Below are 18,732 nucleotides of genomic sequence, written 5' to 3' on the forward strand. Positions count from 1 at the left end.
AACTTGAATCGGTCAGCTCAGCTAAATACCTAGGCGTGGATATCTCAAATGACCTATCATGGGACAATCACACAAACAGGTCAACCAAGAAAGCTAACCAAACCGTAGGGTTCTTACGAAGAAACATTAAGGTCAAATCCCAACCCATTAAGACCATTGCTTACCAGACTCTAGTCCGACCCCAGCTCGAATATGCCTCCGAGGTATGGTCGCCCCACACCCAAACTCAAATTGACCAAATTGAAAGCGTCCAAAGGAGAGCCGCCCGTTGGATCAAGACTGACTACGGCCGTAATTCCAGTGTAACAGATATGCTACACTCCCTAAACTTTCGTCGACTGGATTTAAGGCATATAGATTCTAGGTTATCACTCTTCTATAAGATTCATCATGATCTGGTTTCTATCCCAGTCTTAGATTACCTGACCCCAATGACCCGATGTGTCCGCTATGGCCATTCCCTAAGTTATAGGTTAATTACTGCAACCACCGACTATTACAAGTTTTCTTATTTTCCGAGAACAGTGTACCATTGGAACCAACTCTCCCCCTCCCCCAGTGTCGCCCACCTCCGTACCCTAGAGCAGTTCAGTGCTGCAGTTTGCAGTCTTGAACATGCCTCGCCCTAGTTATCCTGCAAACTCAAGTTTTAACCTTTTTATATCACCAAAGTTATTTTTAGTTTTTTCCACTCTAAATTTTTATCACTATTTATTTTATGTTTTTCGGTGGTTTATCGAAATATAACGGTGAATTATATCCTGATAAACTCACTGGCCACTCAGTGAAAATTATCAAATATGATACCCGGATTAACGTCAAAAAGTTTACCGAGCGTACTGAAAGCCGGAAACAATATGACGATGACATCGTTAAAATGACGTCATCTTTGCGATGCTTCCTGGTAAAGTTTCCCGCAAATTTCGACATTTTATTGAAATAAACACAACAAAAGTAGAGTTTTAGACATAAAATAAACAGAAAAATTGTTGGTATCGATGTAATATCACGGTAATTTCACTCGTGAACACCAAAAGTTGTTATTTTCACTCGTGGCTGCGCCACTCGTGAAAATATCACTTTTGGTGCCCACTCGGTGAAATTATAACGTGATATTACACCGAAACCAACAATTATCCTCTATATTCTTTCTCTTTTTGATTTTGACGCGCAAAACGTTTACGTTCCCGCAAGGGGTTTGACGTCAACGGAAGATAGATTGATATAACATAAAAAATGTGTAGATCGACCAATTAAATATCACAATATTAGTACATCGCAGTATAAATACAATTTATACATTCAAATATGGTTAAACCTGAAATACATCTGTTAATCTTGGCTTTGGCCTAAAATCTAGTTAAGATATAGGTAAAAACTGATATGAAAAATGACTCTTAAATGCGTTTTCAGAAATGGATTTAAAGAAGGTATCAACCACATCAAATTAGATTTGTTATGGACTGGTAAAAGCTGCATTTTAAAGGTCAACAAAGGATGGAAAACTAATGAAGAGCAGACAAATCATAATAAAAGGAAGTTATAGCAAACTAAAATAAATATAAAGCAACTAGCAATTAGGGTACGCATAATGCAAGCAACAGGCATATGGTGGTTTGATAATATTTTAGATATTGACTAAATATTTATTTTGTAGAATGATGGGACACTTGTATCCAAAATAATTACATCTCAATAAAGCTAATACATTAGATTTAGAAGCGTCATTTTGCATCTAAAATTCCATCATTTTTGTAAGCTGTCTTACTAATATTCTTTTGTGTGGATGCAACGCCCTAGAAACTTGAAAAAAAAATCCTCAAATAGTTTTTTTTAAATATTGACAAATTAAAGTGTAAAAGTTATCTGTAATGCCGTCCCCGTAATGTTCGTCCCCACTTATCACTGATTTTAAATGTTGAATATATTTTGTTATTTTTCATCAAAACCTGTCCTTTTATTTCTGTTTTACCAATAAAAATGAATTTTGAAAATGCATGAGATAAAATTAATGAGAAATCAGTAAAATGTATTATTTTGTGGCATTTCTACGTAAAAACGCATAGCGTGTAAAAATGACAAAATTAGTTGAACTCTTTGGCAAAATGCATCAGTTTAATACATGAATTTTACTTTCATGTAAAGAATGCCTGCAGAAACATCAATAAGGACAAATGTGTATATGCATAAAGTAAAACTTTGCCTTACATTATCTATAAGCACATTTAAAATGTTGTGTTGGGGATAGGGCTGGGGACGAACTATCACGCATTTTCAAAGAACCTGCCAAAACCATGTCACATCCTTTATTTGCTAATTTACATTTTTATACTAAAACTACATGTTGAAAAATGTGTATTCTCATTCTTTTTGAAACTTGTAGTGTTGTAATATATTATTTTAAGATTATAACGAAAAAATTCACCCCCGTTGTTTCATGACTCTAGGAGAAATATTTTTAAAACATATGCAGAACAAACGTTTAGGCACTTCATGTGTATTTTGCACTAAGTGAAGGACCATAACTCTGGCCGCGTAGTTGACTGAAATCACAAAGAGAACATCAGGTGCACAACTTAACACGCTATAAAGTAAATATCTAATGTTATATAACTCTAGGTCAAGTACATGAAACACACTTTTTGACTTAGCCAAGGGCCATGACTCTGGTCTTTCAAAGAAGAGTTAGGAATATTATCCAGTATGTAAATGTGTGCACCTGACTTTGCAACACCAGAGTCATGGCCCTTGGCTTAGTAAAAAAAGCATCGTCCTCTTTTACGCAGCCTTAATTTTGACAAAGTCAAAAGCCATATCTCTGGTATGGCTGTATGAGTTCCATATCTAGACATTAAGTGTGCAACTTCCCATGCTGAATAACAACCCAGTGAGGTTTGATGATACTGGGTCCGACCTACTGACGAGAAGGGGAACTCTAAGTGCACCCCCACCCGCAATGAATAAATAAAAATAATCGGGGACACAAAAAAGCTATAACAACAAGGTTACCTATACAAACTACAGAATATATTCACTAAATGTTACCACAGATTATCCGAACCTTTAAAGAAATATAGATGTACCAACACATGCTTTATTCCTATGTATATACTTGTCACTAATGTTTGTGCTTTATGTAACTAATATAATACATGTATTTTAGTGCAGTATACCTGCATTATTTTAGTCAGTGCTTTAGCAACTGGCTATAGCTCTTAATCAACTACCAAGTTTCAACCTCGCGTCGTTTGAGTTTTCCTTCTATTTCTATGAGACAACATCACACAAATATTCTGGACGTGTTAAAGTAGTCCAATATTTATTTTTTTATGATATTGGTATTATGTTAGTGTGTGAACAACTGAGGACTACTGTTTAAAAGAACAAAAACAAGCAGAAACGGATTCTAGAATAATTATGAACTTAAAAATTTACATTCACATTCGAAATATTCGGAATCACTCCACTCTAGGGTTAAGATTAGGGTTTAGGGTTAAGATTTAGGGTTAGGGTTGAAATGGGCCCCAACCTAGGGCAAACTTAGTTTTACATAGAGTTGTACAGAGAAAACCTTTAGAAATCTTCTTGTTTTGAACCACGATGCACAAAGCCTATACATTTGGTATGTAGCGTTGTCGAATTGTCTAGTGGATCTCTACTAACTGTGTTTAAATCATGACCGGTCTATGCAAAATAACTTACATAAATAATTTACAGCTGTCAAACGACTGTAAAACAGTTCGAAATATGCAAATGAGCTACAAAAAGTTACAGCTGTAAAAATTAAAAAAAGTTACAGCTGTAAAAATGCGCAAAAGTTACAGCTGTAGAAATATTATAGGTGTTGAAAAAGAGAGCATTATTTTAATGGACGAAAATAGAGGTGCGAAAAGTTTTAGGATGAATTGCAATTCTCTAGATAAGGTAGCAATTACTATGAAAATGGCAAATAAATGATCTAGTACGTAAAGTATATGTGGTATGATTACAGTATAGCAACAGCAAAATTCAAGGGTAAGATACAAAGTAGGACATATGCAGATCTTGTTTATAAAACTTTCTTTGTCAGTCACGAAAACATAGGACAATCTTGTAATTGTTTCTTTTAAACTTATCGGCTTCAAGTATAGAGTAAATTGTTAATGTATGTACTTATACAAGTCCTTTTAAAACTATAATAAACAATTAAACATCTGTACTTACTCTATACCGCTTTAAATTCCAAAATTTTACAAGATGTGATGTCTGTGTGAATTTCAGTTATATCCCGTCAAAATGCATTAAAGATGGCTGTCATATTATACTCATGTTTCCCTTTAAAAATGTTACAGCTGTAATTTTGAGACATGACCATTTTACAGCTGTAACTTTCAACAGTAAAATGTTTACAGCTGTATATTGAGATCTTCATATTTTACACCTGAAAATTACAACTGTATTTCTGATCATTTTTTCCACTTACAGGTCTTTTACAGTTGTAATTTCAAAATACAGGTCTTTTACAGACATTTTACAGCTGTAAAACAGGTCCTTTTTTCGTACAGGATAATAAGTCATGAGATCATCACGATTTTTATGGAATGACACTTGCGTAAAATCACATCATGTCTAAAATATATTGTATTTTTTTTATATTGAAAACTGAAATGATTCATTTGTATCTGATATTACCACTCTGAAATGATGCATATATTTATGTGCACGTATGTGGCTTACTTGCGCGATTCTGTATGTCTAATTATAACTTTTAAATTTGCCTTGAACTGATGTAATAAAGAAGCATTGCACATTCGTGATAAATTAGTTTCAATCAGTTTGATATACGAGCACATACTGTATGTCAACTGTTTTAGTAGAATGTGATATGTTATATTGTACCTAAGCTAAAAAGTTTCCACCTGACCTCGAAATATATTACGTAAAAACAACAAGTAACAACGTAACAGGACACCGAGTCTATCCTGATTTAGACGCCCGGGATAATCATGAAAAACAGAAAATGGTGTATTATTAAATTTTTATATCGCATATAAATCTTAACCATTTATTTCAAAAATACAATTATGTCAATTCATTATTAATGCCAACGTCCAGTAGTCAAAATGTACTCCTATACACATGCTAAAAATCGGGTATAATTGTTAAACGCCTACTGGCAGCAATGCACTCTTGTAAACATGCTAAAAAAATCGAACAGAGATGCTCAACGCATAGTGGCAGCAATGTATTCTTGTCAGTTTGGCTACCCACGTGACGTTTGGATAGCGTACACACGGTGAAAATTGTCTGATTCAGATAGCATTTTGTCTTTATTTTACTTCCTACTAGATGAATGCTTTCCTGTGAAGAAAGTCTGCTATCAGTTCTCAGTACTTTTTTCAAACACTTCCCTCAGCTGGGTGAATGTGTTCGTTATCTGCACAGTTCGCGAAAAGCAGTTGGACCAAGTGTTTGAGAAAAGTACCGAGAACTGGTGCCAGACATTTTGAGTGGAGGAAAGCACTCGATCTTTTGCAGTATTAGACGCTCTTTATTTTATGAAAATCCGTTCGTCAAGTAATAAGGAAAATGTAAGAAATGTTAAATGAATCGAGACGTTTTCTGCGTGTGTACGGTATTCAGAAGTCACGTGGGTTGGCCACCCTGCTCTTGTACACATGTTAAAAAACGAGTAGAGTTGCTAAACGCCTAGTGGCAGCAATGTACTCTTATACATATGATAAAAACCTAATGTAGTTTTGAAATGTCTAGTGGCGATATTATCCGCGTATATGAATGGTAAATATCAAATTGAGCTGTGAATTGTCTAGTGGCAACAAATTTAATGCACTCAGATTGTGCATTAAACATTAAAAAATAGTGGCAACCATTGACTTTGTAGAAATACTTCATGAATTCTCGGTATTTATGAACGGAACAAAAAGAAAGTTAAAGGTGTAGGCTATAAATAGAACTGGGTTTATATGTGTTCACTCAGGTAGGGAATTAACGTTTTAAAATCCCCCTATTTGTTTGCTTCGTAATTTTCTACGATACGTAGGTGGCTAAGAGAGTTACCCCGTACTGTAATTACCATAAAATGTCAGTAGCAGGAAAGTAGTGTAACGCGCTAGTTTTATTTGGAATTAGCTATAAATGTAACAGCTATATATAGCTAATGTTCCTGTTTATACCCTACCCTATAGTGGCAGCAATGTGCTCCTGTCAACCCACGTGGCCTTTAGATATCGTACACATGGTGAAAATATCCAGATTCAGGTAGCATTTTGCCTTTATTTTCCTTATTACTAGATGGATATTCATAAGATAAGGAGAGTCGGAGTAAGCAAAATGAATACTTTCCTCCACACAAAACGTGTACAATCACTTTTCAGTACTTTTCTCAAGCACTTTACCCAACTGCAAAAGTGGGTACGTACAAAGTTAGTCCACGAAAAGCATTGGGCGAATAGTTTGAGAAATGTACAGAAAACTGATACCAGATGCTTTGTGTGGAGGAACGCTCTCATTTTGCTGTCTTCGACACTTTTTATTTTATGAAAATCTGGCAAGTAATAAGGAAAATATAAGCAAAATGATGTTTTCTCTATGTGTACGGTATCCAAGAGTCACGTGCGTTGGTCACTCTGCTCGTGACACACAAATATTGGATAGAGTTGCCATACACCTATAGTTGCAGCAATGCACTTAAAATTGTACACGACTGAAGTTTTGAAACTTCTAGTGGGAACATTGTCCATATGTACGCATGGTAAATAACTGCCCAAGTACTACATGTATATATACTCGTTATTCATGTAAATCAAAGGTATAAAAACGCTAAGAGGCTATTTAGTAGGGAATTAACGTTTCAAAATCCGTATTTGTTGTAATATTCTGCAGACATATTGGTGGCTGAGAGAGTTCCCCAGGAGATAAAATGCCATTCAGCAAGAAACAAGTGTAACACGCTAGTTTTATGCGGAATCAGCTGTATAGGGAACAGCTATTAATAACTAATGTTCATATCTTTGAAATTATTAAATTTACTTTTTTAGGTTTATTGCATTATTAAAACAGTATATGTTCTACAAAACATATGAAAATATCCATCCGTCAGACAAAGCGAGACCCTGCAACAATTGAAACAGTATTCGAAACTGGGTACGTGGATAGATCACGAACTTCTAATTTTAACTTGTCAACAATTGTACGTTGACACTTAATGATCAAAATATATGACAAACACTAACTTAAAAGATATTTTGTTTTGAATAACCTTGGTGCAAATGTATGATATTGTACGAGTTTTCCGTTGTTGGTCCGTTCTTATGTCTCTTCTAATAATGTGTCTGTACTGACTTGCACTAAAATATGGCCAAGTGCCAAACGAAACTTTAAAAAAAGATCTTGATTATGATATAGCTTAAACGCAATTTTTTTGATTTTTCCCATTATGTTATATTACAAAGACAATCAGCACGTCTATGCTAATATCATTTTACTATTATTTCGTATATGAATACTAGACGGGTATAACATTTTCATTATTATGATACCGGCAGATCTTTAAAAAAAAAAAAATTCTCGAGATTTCACTAAGCGATATTTGCATTATATATTTTTTTGTATGGGTGTTATCATTTTTATTCCTTATAACTTCTTTTTGATAGTACATGATAAGTGTAAGACAATTATATGCATTTTGGGGATTTCTTTAAATATGGATTAAGTCATTTGTGATTGTCCCGTCTCATAATAATAACATAATTATGCTTCCAAACAGCAGTGTTGAAATATATCTTTAATAGTTTATTGGATTTGGTAAAATGGGAAATGGTGCGTTAAGATGCACTGAAATGAAATAAAGGGATTGTATGGTACTGATTTAAAAGAAGAAAACGACTATTGATATTTAACAAAAAAATATTTGTCTTTAGGTGCACACAACATGGACTGACCGGTTGTACAAATTGTAATGAAAAACAACGGTAAATGGATCTATCTTAATGGAAAATATAATTGGTAAATATTATTTCTCTTCTTTTCTTTCTATATTTATTTCAATTATTTATCTTAAAATTCAAATATTACTTTTAGTTTAAAAGGATCAAAACAACTATCAACATTGACAAGTGTCATATAAAGGCTCTTTACACAACAAGTTGAAAGGCAAATAAGTCCACTGTTAGGGAAGCAATTGGTAGATGAAGAAAACCATGCCATTATTAGAATCATGTTGGACACCGGAAGGAGAGCCTTTTTTCAGTATGTTGGTCATAAAATCATGAAATGCAAAATTCTGAAAATAATGTATTAATGCGCATGCCATCTCTTAGATGAAGATACACAAAGGAAACTTTTACTTTCTTACGTGGCCTTGGTGAAGGTATAAACTCTTCCAGAGAGTATTTCCTTCAGCAGTGGAACTATGCAGATTAAACACTGTTATTGTTTCCATGTGTTAATATTAAAACTCATAACGTAAGATTTTAGCTGTTTATTATTATGTGATATGTTTCTCAGTAACATATAGATAATAGATAGATATTCAATTTAATGCTATGCACTTAAGTCTCATATACGTATATTTCATTTATCAGTGCGTTACCCAACCGGCTGGATAGAAAGAAGTACGTACAGGAACACGACAAAATAGTATTTAAAATGTTGTTTTTCTTCATTCTTTTGATGGTGCGCGTGTGTATCAGCAGTGCTATGAGTCCGCAAGGGAATTGTGTAGTAGCTAATGAAATAATGACATGTGAACATACGTTTCCAACCAAAATGCAGTTAAACGTAACAACTGTTGTCATAAAAGATTACCGAGGACAAAACATAGTCAATACGACTTTCACTGATATAAGCTGGAGTAAAGTATCCTCACTTGATATTACTGTGAACGAAGAAACATATTTCGGACTGGATGAAAACAATTTCATTAAACTCAAAATGAACCTGATCTTTCTTGGAATTCACGCTCCGAGGTTATCAAGCATTAACAGGCATTCATTTCGAGAGCTTCTCCATCTCCAAACTCTAGATTTGTCTCACAGCGTCCTTATGAATCAAAACGAATTGATAGCATCAATTCTTGGAAGTGAGCTGAGGCTTACTGCATTGAATCTGAATTATATATCTTCAAGTAAGCCGCTTCTTATGGACCAGAACTTTATGCAGATGATTGCAAAAACCAAAACTGAACGATTGCGTTTAAGCGGATCTAATTTGATACTAAAGGGACCTTTAGATGTTGCAAACTTAACATTCGAAATAAGTTACTTAAATATTTCAAACATATCCGTAGCCGTCACAAATTTGAAACATTCAAATGAAGTAAAATCAATGGCAATTTTTCTTGAAAATTTGAAAGATCTGGACATGTCTTACATTAAATCAAGATTCCTTGAATTAAATTATAACTTTTTGCAGAACAATCATGAAGTTCACAAATGTGACACATCTACTTATTTCGGAATGATCACCAAAGCACAAAATGCATTCCTAAATGGCGTTTGGCAAACAAAAATCTACGGTAACAATTCTGTCATTGATTTGTCTGCCTGTATTATAAATGTAAAATCCCTACATCTTAAGAGAAATAATATGCTCTATCTAAACGTTACAATTAAATGGCCACAAGAAAATGACTTAAAAACAATCGATTTGTCAGAAAACGGTATGGAGTACCTGAATCCGGACTTCTTTATTGGACTGACATCATTGGATTTCATTGACCTTTCTGGAAACAAACTAGGTTTCATGGAAAGGTTAAAAGAATTTTCGTCTTTGCTTGCAAATTTTCGTGACTTACGACACTGCAACATGTCACATAACAAAATAACTTTCATTCCAAAACTCATGTTCACAAACAATGCGAAAATTGTTGAACTTGATCTTTCGAGTAATGATTTGACATCAGTAACTTTTGACCTTGAGCAGTTTACAGACATACGACTGCTGTGGTTAAAGAATAATAGATTTAAATTTCTGAACGAGAGAGATTTCACAAAGTTAGACTTTTTGATGCAATTGCGAAATAATGTGATTAATATTGACATTACCGGAAACCCGCTAGAATGCTCGTGCAAGTCAACAAAATTTTTGAAATGGATATCTTCAAAGCTGCAACCATGTACAAATCACTTTTACCAGTGTCAAATTGAAGGCCAGACACATTCGATAGATGAAACTGTTATTGAAGAAGCGAAATATTTGTGTGTAAGGACTGCGATAATAATAATTTTGACATGTATTACCGTTGCTATCATCGTGGCTATTTTGTCTCTGGCAGTTTTCCTATATTTTAGGGTAAAGAGGAACAAGCGAAAACAAGCAATGAATACTTTCTTACGTGGCCTTGGTGAAGGTATATTGTCACAAAAATATCTGTGCTTTCTTTCCTTCTCGAGCAATGAGGATGGTAATTTGATTACTGAACTAGGTGGTTCTATTGATGAGAATTTAAAGAGATTAACAGGAATAGCAGAGCGCAGTCTTGTGTGTAAGGGAGATTTCGATTTTCGCCCAGGGTACCCTGTCGTGAATGAGATATTCCGTATGGTGAATCGAAGTTATGTTATGGTGTGTTTAGTGTCAAAGGAATTTTGTGCCAGCAAGTGGTGTGACCTGGAACTGAGATATGCTTACGAAAATAATAAGCCTATCATTCTGATTTTTAAGGAGAAAGTACAAGGAAACGAAATGACAACGTTGCTACATAACATTTTCATTACTAAAATCAGAGCAAAACTTATTATAGAAGAAGAGGAATATCGTTTGATACCAGGATACGATATACTGAGTGAATCAATATTTGAACTTGCTCTTAACGGTTTCGTGCACAATGACAGAACAACGTCAAACACACTTCTTGACGGGGAAACGTCAAACACACTTCTTGACGGAGAATCATCAAACACATTTCTTGACGGGGAAACGTAAAACACATTTCTTGACGAGAAAACGTCAAACGCACTTCTTGACGGGGAAACATCAAACACATTTCTTGACGGGGAAACATCAAACACATTTCTTGACGGGGAAACGTCAAACACACTTCTTGACGGGAAAACATTATAGACATTGTTGGATGTGGAAGCGGAATTCTGTTACATAAAAATTTAATGGACTTCATGATTCCAGGACCAGAAAAAAATAGCAACACTGAATATAAGTTCGAGGAGACTTTCAAATTACAGTATCCCCGATTAACTTTGTTTAAACAGATATTTGTATCAATGTTGAAACTGTGCATTTTTATGCAACAAAATCATTTTTGTACTTCATAATTATTACGTCATAGCATCATACGTTATAGTGGCATGTCGGGAAAGAAAACTACACACTACAGGCAAAAATCTGGTGAATATCTTTAAGATGTAGTTATTAATCTCTTATAACGTGCTAACTAGACTCCAAGCATTACATCGTAAAAAATAAAATAAAATCATCGTTTGTCATTCAGATGTCGTACTGGTCATAATGATAGAAATTCTTAAATCAACTATTTTAAATCAAAGTCTTTAAGTGGTCGATCACGAAATAAAAATCATTAAAGACTACCCGAACCTAAAATGTCAATTCTAAATTCTAAAGTAGGAAATACTTGAACAGACAACCTAGCAAACAAGATGATTCGATAAAAAATGAAATACACCTGAAGATATATCTCCTACAATTTTCACAATAGCCACAGTGAAATCTTAGACGTCTAAAATATTTTAATACTTCATAGTGAAAGCGCTAAAATGAGAGAAATGTGATTTTAGTCCTCATTGCAATAAATTAGAAACAACATTCACTCTACGGTATAATTATATTATTCAGCTTGCATTGATTGTTTTAAAAGTCAATTTCAGCAGAAAGTTAAAATGAAATCTAATTTAAACTTTACATTTCTAAGTGGCAGTACGATATGGGTGTTTTTCATAAATGACTTGTTACCTCTATCCAAAACATTCTGCTGACATTAAATTTTCATGATTATGCTTAACTGCTGTAACCTACTGCTTCCTGGTGTAACCCTTGTTACCTCGTATCCAAAATCATTCTGCTGACATTAAGTTTACATGATTATGTTTACCTGTTGTAACCTCCTGTTTCCTGGTGTAACCCTTGTTACCTCGTATCCAAAATCATTCTGCTGACGTTAAGTTTACATGATTATGTTTACCTGTTGTTACCTCCTGTTTCCTGGTGTAACTCTTGTTACCTCGTATCGAAAATCATTCTGCTGACATTAAGTTTACATGATTATGTTTACCTGTTGTAACCTCATGTTGCCCGGTGAAACCCTTGTAGCCAAGTATCCAAAAATATTCTGCTGAAATTGAAGATGGATAATTATCTGTGTTTTGCTGGGAACTATGTTGTATCTTCTTTTGACTAGTGTTACCCTTGTAAGCATGTATAATAAACATTTTTGTTATCAGATCCAGGAAGATGTGTCCTCGATAGTGTGGAAAGAAATGTAACTCGCGGATTAAGTTACAAACACATATGCTTGGAAATTTAGGTTGTTTTAGGACTAACCTTAAATATGTCTCTTTGCTCGAGTATCCACCTTGCAGAATATTGCCTTATTGTCTGTTTTTCAGAAAGCTCTTCTGATTCACATCGCAATTGACGTCATTAATGTTTCGACACCCAAAATTTAATATCACTAAAAGTTTAAAAATCCACACATTTGTACATAGCAAACTAACAAATTGGTAGAATTTCATTAAACTTCTTTAGTTTTTTGTGTGTGTACCCACACTCTGTCACCCCCACCGCCCTGGTCACTTTTACGTTCACTTAAAACATTCGTTTTCTGTTAAATTGTTCTTGACTAATGAAATTATTTGCTTCTTAGTAACATCCTTAACTTTTTGCCGGATATATTTTTTTGCCATTCCTCACCACAGTCCCGTTCGGCGGGGGATACCAATTCATCGAATTTTCTTGTTGGATACATATTTGCGCTCACCCAGAATCTTTTCTTCAGCCTTAGAAAGAGGAAAAAGTCACAAGGACGTAGATCTGGTGAATAAAGGTCAGCATTAATTCTCCCGCATTGAGTGTACGCACGCATTGAATGTACACTGTTAAACCTATGTTAAACCTAACCCTAACCTTTAGTCAATATATTGTACACCCAATATGTGCGTACATCCAATAGGGGCGATTTAATGTTGGCGGGTGAAAAGGCGGGATGATTGATTTGTACCACTTTTTCATCTCTCAGTAACTTTTGAACGATAGTACTTTTGTAAGCCGGAGCGTGGATCATAGTTCAACTTGAGACTGCGAAGACCAGTCCTCGGACACATTTATTGGAGTCGGGGGATGGGGGCGGTGGGGGTGGAGGGGGATGGTTGGAGTATATGAAACTCCAACACATGGTTACTTCCCCTTATCGGTACAGTAGACACTGCCACCACGTGTAAAATGGGCTGAATTTCAGCCGACTTATATTTTCCATTATTTTAATTTTGTTGTATGAATGTTTTACCTCCGTAAATAAAAATTATATATTTTGCGTGTAAAACGAGCAAAAACTTTAAAAAATAATGCAGTAATACTAAAATTACTTCTTTTTTCTTGTGTTGTGACGCGCATCTGTTAAAAATGAAAACAATGGAATAATTTAACGGTATTTAGGGTACAGTAAGAGAATTTGACGAATTGTATAATGCAAAACATAGATACATTATTTAATAGTTTCATTATGTTCTTAAAGATTGTGACATAAATATCAATTTGCTTTTAGATTATGGCGAGCATTTATTTTACCAGGCGTTGCCAAGCGTGTCGCTATTTTAGCATCACATGGTTGAACCATCATCACGTGATTTGCTTGGAGGCAGTGATGATTGTTTGTGGAAAAGAATTGAAAAACGTCTAAAGGCGCATGAAAAATCGTCTAGTATCAGCAATATTCTAGTGGCAATATTCAATTTGCCCTTGTTATCATGGTAAAAATCAAGTACACAGTGCAGCAATGTATTCCTGCAAACATGATAAAATCGGATCGATTTGTGAACTGTTACTCTTGTAGCTAGGGATTAATATGGAACGCCCTAGCTGTCTTCTGATATTGATGTAGCACTTTATGCTGTACATATACCGGTATATAAAATACCTCTACCCATATATACAGTGTTTATATCGAGGCTCTATTTTATCAATTTTATTCAACTCGTTTAATAAATTCAATGTGGATAGGCACAAATGTAATATTCTTTTTATCACATGTTAGCTTTTCCTGTCGAAACATTAAAATTTCTACTTTTTTTTACTATATAAACATGTCAATTTGACCAACGTCTCCTATACTGTAAACGACATCGACGTCAAAGCTTTATTATACTAGTGTATTATCACTTTTAAGTAATGGCTTTATTATACTCCTGCGACGTCAATCATGTGATAAACATGTATATAAGGAGCTTAACCCTGTATAGGCGGTGCTTCTATCTGTATTTGCGGTGATTTTAACTGTGTATATGGTTGTTTCAACTGTACATGTGGTGCTTTTAATAGTATATGCGGTGATTCCATTTGCATTTGTGGTCTTTTTAACTTTATATGCAGTTTTTTTCTACTGTATATGCGGTGCATTCAATTGTATATGCTGTGCTTATAACTTTGTATCGGAATTTCTTTATGTGCGGTGTTTTCAGCTAACCATCTGTATATGAGGTACCTGCAACTGTATGTGCATTTCATTTAAATTTGCGTGCGGTGATTTTAACTTAATATGTGGCGCATTGTATTGTATATTTGGTTCGTTTAATGGTATGTCCTGTATCTTTATATATATTTATATTCGGTGCTTTTACTTTTTTCCGGTGCAAATAACCGATTATGTGCAAGCTACATTGGGAAATCGGAATATTACAAAAGTTAACGATTATTGCCGAAAACATCCGACATAGGATATTATTCGAGGGCATTCTGCCTCTTCTACAGGCAGATCACTACCTAATCAAATGTAAACCTCCGCAGGTCTAGTCACATGTAGTCCAAACATAAATAGTGCTAAACTTTCTCCCTTTCCCCGTGCCCTTTCTCAATAGTGTCGTAAACCCCAGTCCCGGGGTTAAATTGTTCAACGAGGTCCTACATCGCTCGGGAACTGGGGTGAAAATGTTCAACGAGGACCTACATTATTTTTTTTTCGCAATGGTCTTATTGCTCGAGTTTTGGGAGTAAATGTTCAGGATGGCCGACACCACTGGCTTAATTAATTTAAGGAAAAGCCAGATTCCTTATGAAGCCACTTTCTGGGCTATTTCAGAGTTATTTTAATGCCAAGTGCTGTAATAATAAGTTTAATAATTATAACACCACTTAGATTATTAAATTGGAAAAGTCAACACATTATGTAGATTTAAATGAAAACACAAGAGGAAGTCCAATTTTATGAATCTATTAAATCTAAATTTGGTCCTCTCATAACCACACATTCACAAGTACAAAGATCTAAATTCTGCCAACTATAAAACTTCTACAATTATTATATTACACCAATTAAAATATTTAGATATACGTCAATATTATCAGAAAATTCCACAAGCATTCCAAATAAAATGCACATAAATTTCAGTAATTTTCTTAAGCAAATAAATTAAACTCCAAATTTCTAAATTATTCCCAATAAAAATGAAGTTCAAAGTTCCTAAAATTGGCTCCAAATTTCAAATAATTTCCTAACTAAAAGAAGTGTTTAATCCAAAAGTGTAAACTAGAAGAGCCAAGAAATAACTGATAAGCCCATATTTATAGAGAAGCACCAAAAATGTTGCAATCTGATTGGTCAATGACATTTTCCCAAATTTGTAAAACTTTTCTCACCAAATGCAAGAAATAGAATAAATGTCATCAAAAGACAATTACATAAACACAAACTAGAAGAAAAACTACACCTTATCAGTATATTTCAAATTACAAATAATGATTTAAAAGCACCTAAATTAAGTGTCAAAGAATTGACACACAAATTCTCCCTAATATATCCAATATGGCTGCCAAAATAAGTCTTCACATCTAAGGGCTATTTTTAAAGGATTACAACAGAACAAGGCTTCTCGGTGTAACGATATGAAAAGTACCGTTGTATGAAATCCTATGTCAGATGTTTTCGGCGATGCTCGTTATTTTTCATAATATATCTGGATCTCATAATGTTGTTTAACCATAATGAAGTTTGCACCGCATATACACTTAAAATCACCGCAAATAAAATTGAAAGTACCGAATATGAAAATCGAACCACTGCACATAATGAAAAGAGGACCAACGGAAGGTGGAAGGTGAAACAACCGCATATACCATTAAAATCACCGCATACGCATTAGGAAGCACCACATATAAAGCTGAAATCACCGCATGTGCAGCTGAACCCACTGCATGAAAACATAAAAACCAAACCATATACAGTTGCAAGTACCACGTTTACAGTAGAAAACATATCATATAAAGTTAAAAGCACATCATATGTGGTTTAAAGCTTCGCATATAAAGTCAAAAGCAAAACATATAAAGCGAAAATCACCGAATTACAGATAAGAACACCCCTAATACAGTTAAATCTGCATATAGTTAAAAGTACAGTATACATAGTTAAATGCACAAGATAAACATAATAAAGGCGACGCATGTAAAGTTGAAAATACCAAATAAACAGCTGAAACGATCGCATACAATGTTAAATATACCGCACAGTCAGATGAAAGCATTGCATATGCATCTAACAGGACCACATATAAAGTTAAAAGATGAAAGCACCCCATATACAGTGTTAAGCGCATCATATACATTACAAGCATTGCACATACAAGTAAGGGCACTTCATATACTGATATATGTACAGTATAAAGTGCTATATCAACATCAGAAGACATCTATGGCTTTCCATAGATTAAATCTACTTTTTTGCACGTGATAAAATCAAGTGGAGATTTAAAACGTCTAATGAAAAAATGTGCTCTTGTAGTTAAGCTGAAACTGGGCACCGAAATGTAGCCTTAAGATCGTCCAAAACCGGATGAAGCAAGTCTTGTTTTTGCCATAAGCTGCAGTAAGTCGACTAAATTTATGTAGGAATATTCTCTTGCTATCTCGTCGAATGCACTGATGATAACAACAGTGATACTTTATGTCAACCTATTTTTATCACGTATAGTTACAAACCATAAATAGGTCGATAAAATTAAATACATTAGGAATGACATCATTTTGCATAGCTACATGGATTGAAGTTCAGAAATCTTGAAATGTACAGACCATCGGGAAGTTGCAAACTGTCTTGCTGATTTGGCTCCTGCAACGACAGAAGATGATAAACAAAATATACAAAATCTCCGCAACGACTCAGTGAACTTGTCCCTTTAGCAACATGGCTTTTGAAGAAATGTCTTGATGAACTATTGCTGTTGATTACAAACATTACAAATACATCAATGGTATTAGTTTATGTACCAACAGAGGTTAAGAGTGCGACGATAAGACATTTGCTTAAGAAACCAGGCCTTGAACAAATATTAAAAATAAAAGATACAGGCCTGTGTCTAATCTCCCGTTTATTTAAACATCTTGAAAAAAGGTAGTAACGTCTTGAGCATCTTTTGAGTGAAAATAAGCTATATACACGAGACACTCAGTTGAATGAAACTTTCCGTACTCAGACTGCAGTAAAGGTACAGAATGACATCCTCACATCTCTCTGCCGAAATTCTACAACAGTCCTCGTGCTACTCGATCAGCTTTCGACAGCATTGACCAACAAACACTGTTACATCGCATCGAACGTCATTTTAGATACACAGACAAAGCACATGCATGGATGTTGTCATATCTAAGCGACCGCTACCAAACTGCGTGCGTTCATGGAAAGCTGTCGACGCCTATGTTGATGTTTTCAAAAGATCATACTTGACGAGTTGCAACATGTCCAGAACACCGATGCTCGCGTTATCACTAGAACGTCCCGTCGCAATCATATCATAATGGTTTTGGAGGAGCTTGATCGGTTGCCAGTGAAATACAGGGTACAGTACATTGTACAACGTTCTGACCCACACTTTTAAGGCTCTACACGAGCAGTCCCCTGGGTATATAAGGAATATGAGAAGTGTAAAGATCGGTTACAAACCAAAGATCACAGGGTACTCACTGACTGCGCTAAAGACTAAACCGTGATGTAAACCGTGATGAATGGCAATCTCAGCTTTTCGTTCAATGCTTCAAAGCTTTGGAACTCCCTTCCCATCAACATTAGGGAAGCAGACTGCTTTCAAAATTCTGCTTAAACACCTACTTCTTTGTACAGCATTTCGCAAACTGACCAACGCATTTTTTCTTTTCATGTCACAGCCTAGAACAGTATTTTATCCTGAGGACCTTAATTTCATTTAGATATGTATATATGTTTGTCTTGTTTTGTTTTATCTATATATTCGGCATTTATGTTTCCTTAATGTAAAAATAGATTTTTTTCTGGTTGTGCTGAATCTGTATTTATTATTTTTGCAACCATGCTGTAATAGGGACATTTATTGCTGGCCAATATTATTCCTAGAAATGTCCTCTTTCCATTTTTAAATAGTTCATATTGAGCAAATACCTGATGTGTTTGTAATGACTTTGCACTAAAATATGACTAAGTGCCAAACAAGACTAAAAAAAAAGAACTTGAATATGACATAGCTTAAACACAATGATTTAGTTTTTCCGTTTTTGTTTTTGCATTACAATACGAGTGTTGGC

At 34.6% G+C, this 18,732-nt stretch overlaps 1 protein-coding gene across 1 annotated transcript; it reads left to right on the plus strand.

Moving 5' to 3' along the window:
- Positions 1–7,528: 7,528 nt before the first annotated feature.
- LOC123549497 (toll-like receptor 2) lies at positions 7,529–13,295 on the plus strand. Its single transcript, XM_045337627.2, has 2 exons — positions 7,529–8,004; positions 8,583–13,295. The coding sequence occupies exons 1-2, from the start codon at positions 7,958–7,960 to the stop codon at positions 10,921–10,923; spliced, it is 2,388 nt and encodes a 795-aa protein (XP_045193562.2). The 5' UTR covers positions 7,529–7,957; the 3' UTR covers positions 10,924–13,295.
- The last annotated feature ends 5,437 nt before the right edge of the window (positions 13,296–18,732 follow it).

Source organism: Mercenaria mercenaria, chromosome 6 (assembly GCF_021730395.1).
Source record: "Mercenaria mercenaria strain notata chromosome 6, MADL_Memer_1, whole genome shotgun sequence".
NCBI lineage: Eukaryota > Metazoa > Mollusca > Bivalvia > Venerida > Veneridae > Mercenaria > Mercenaria mercenaria.

Excerpts from the sequence above, each read along its gene's own strand:
- LOC123549497 (XM_045337627.2), top strand. The coding sequence starts at position 7,958 with ATGAAAAACAACGGTAAATGGATCTATCTTAATGGAAAATATAATTG. Across the intron at positions 8,005-8,582 it reads CTTAATGGAAAATATAATTG|TGCGTTACCCAACCGGCTGG; the intron begins GTAAATATTATT and ends TTCATTTATCAG.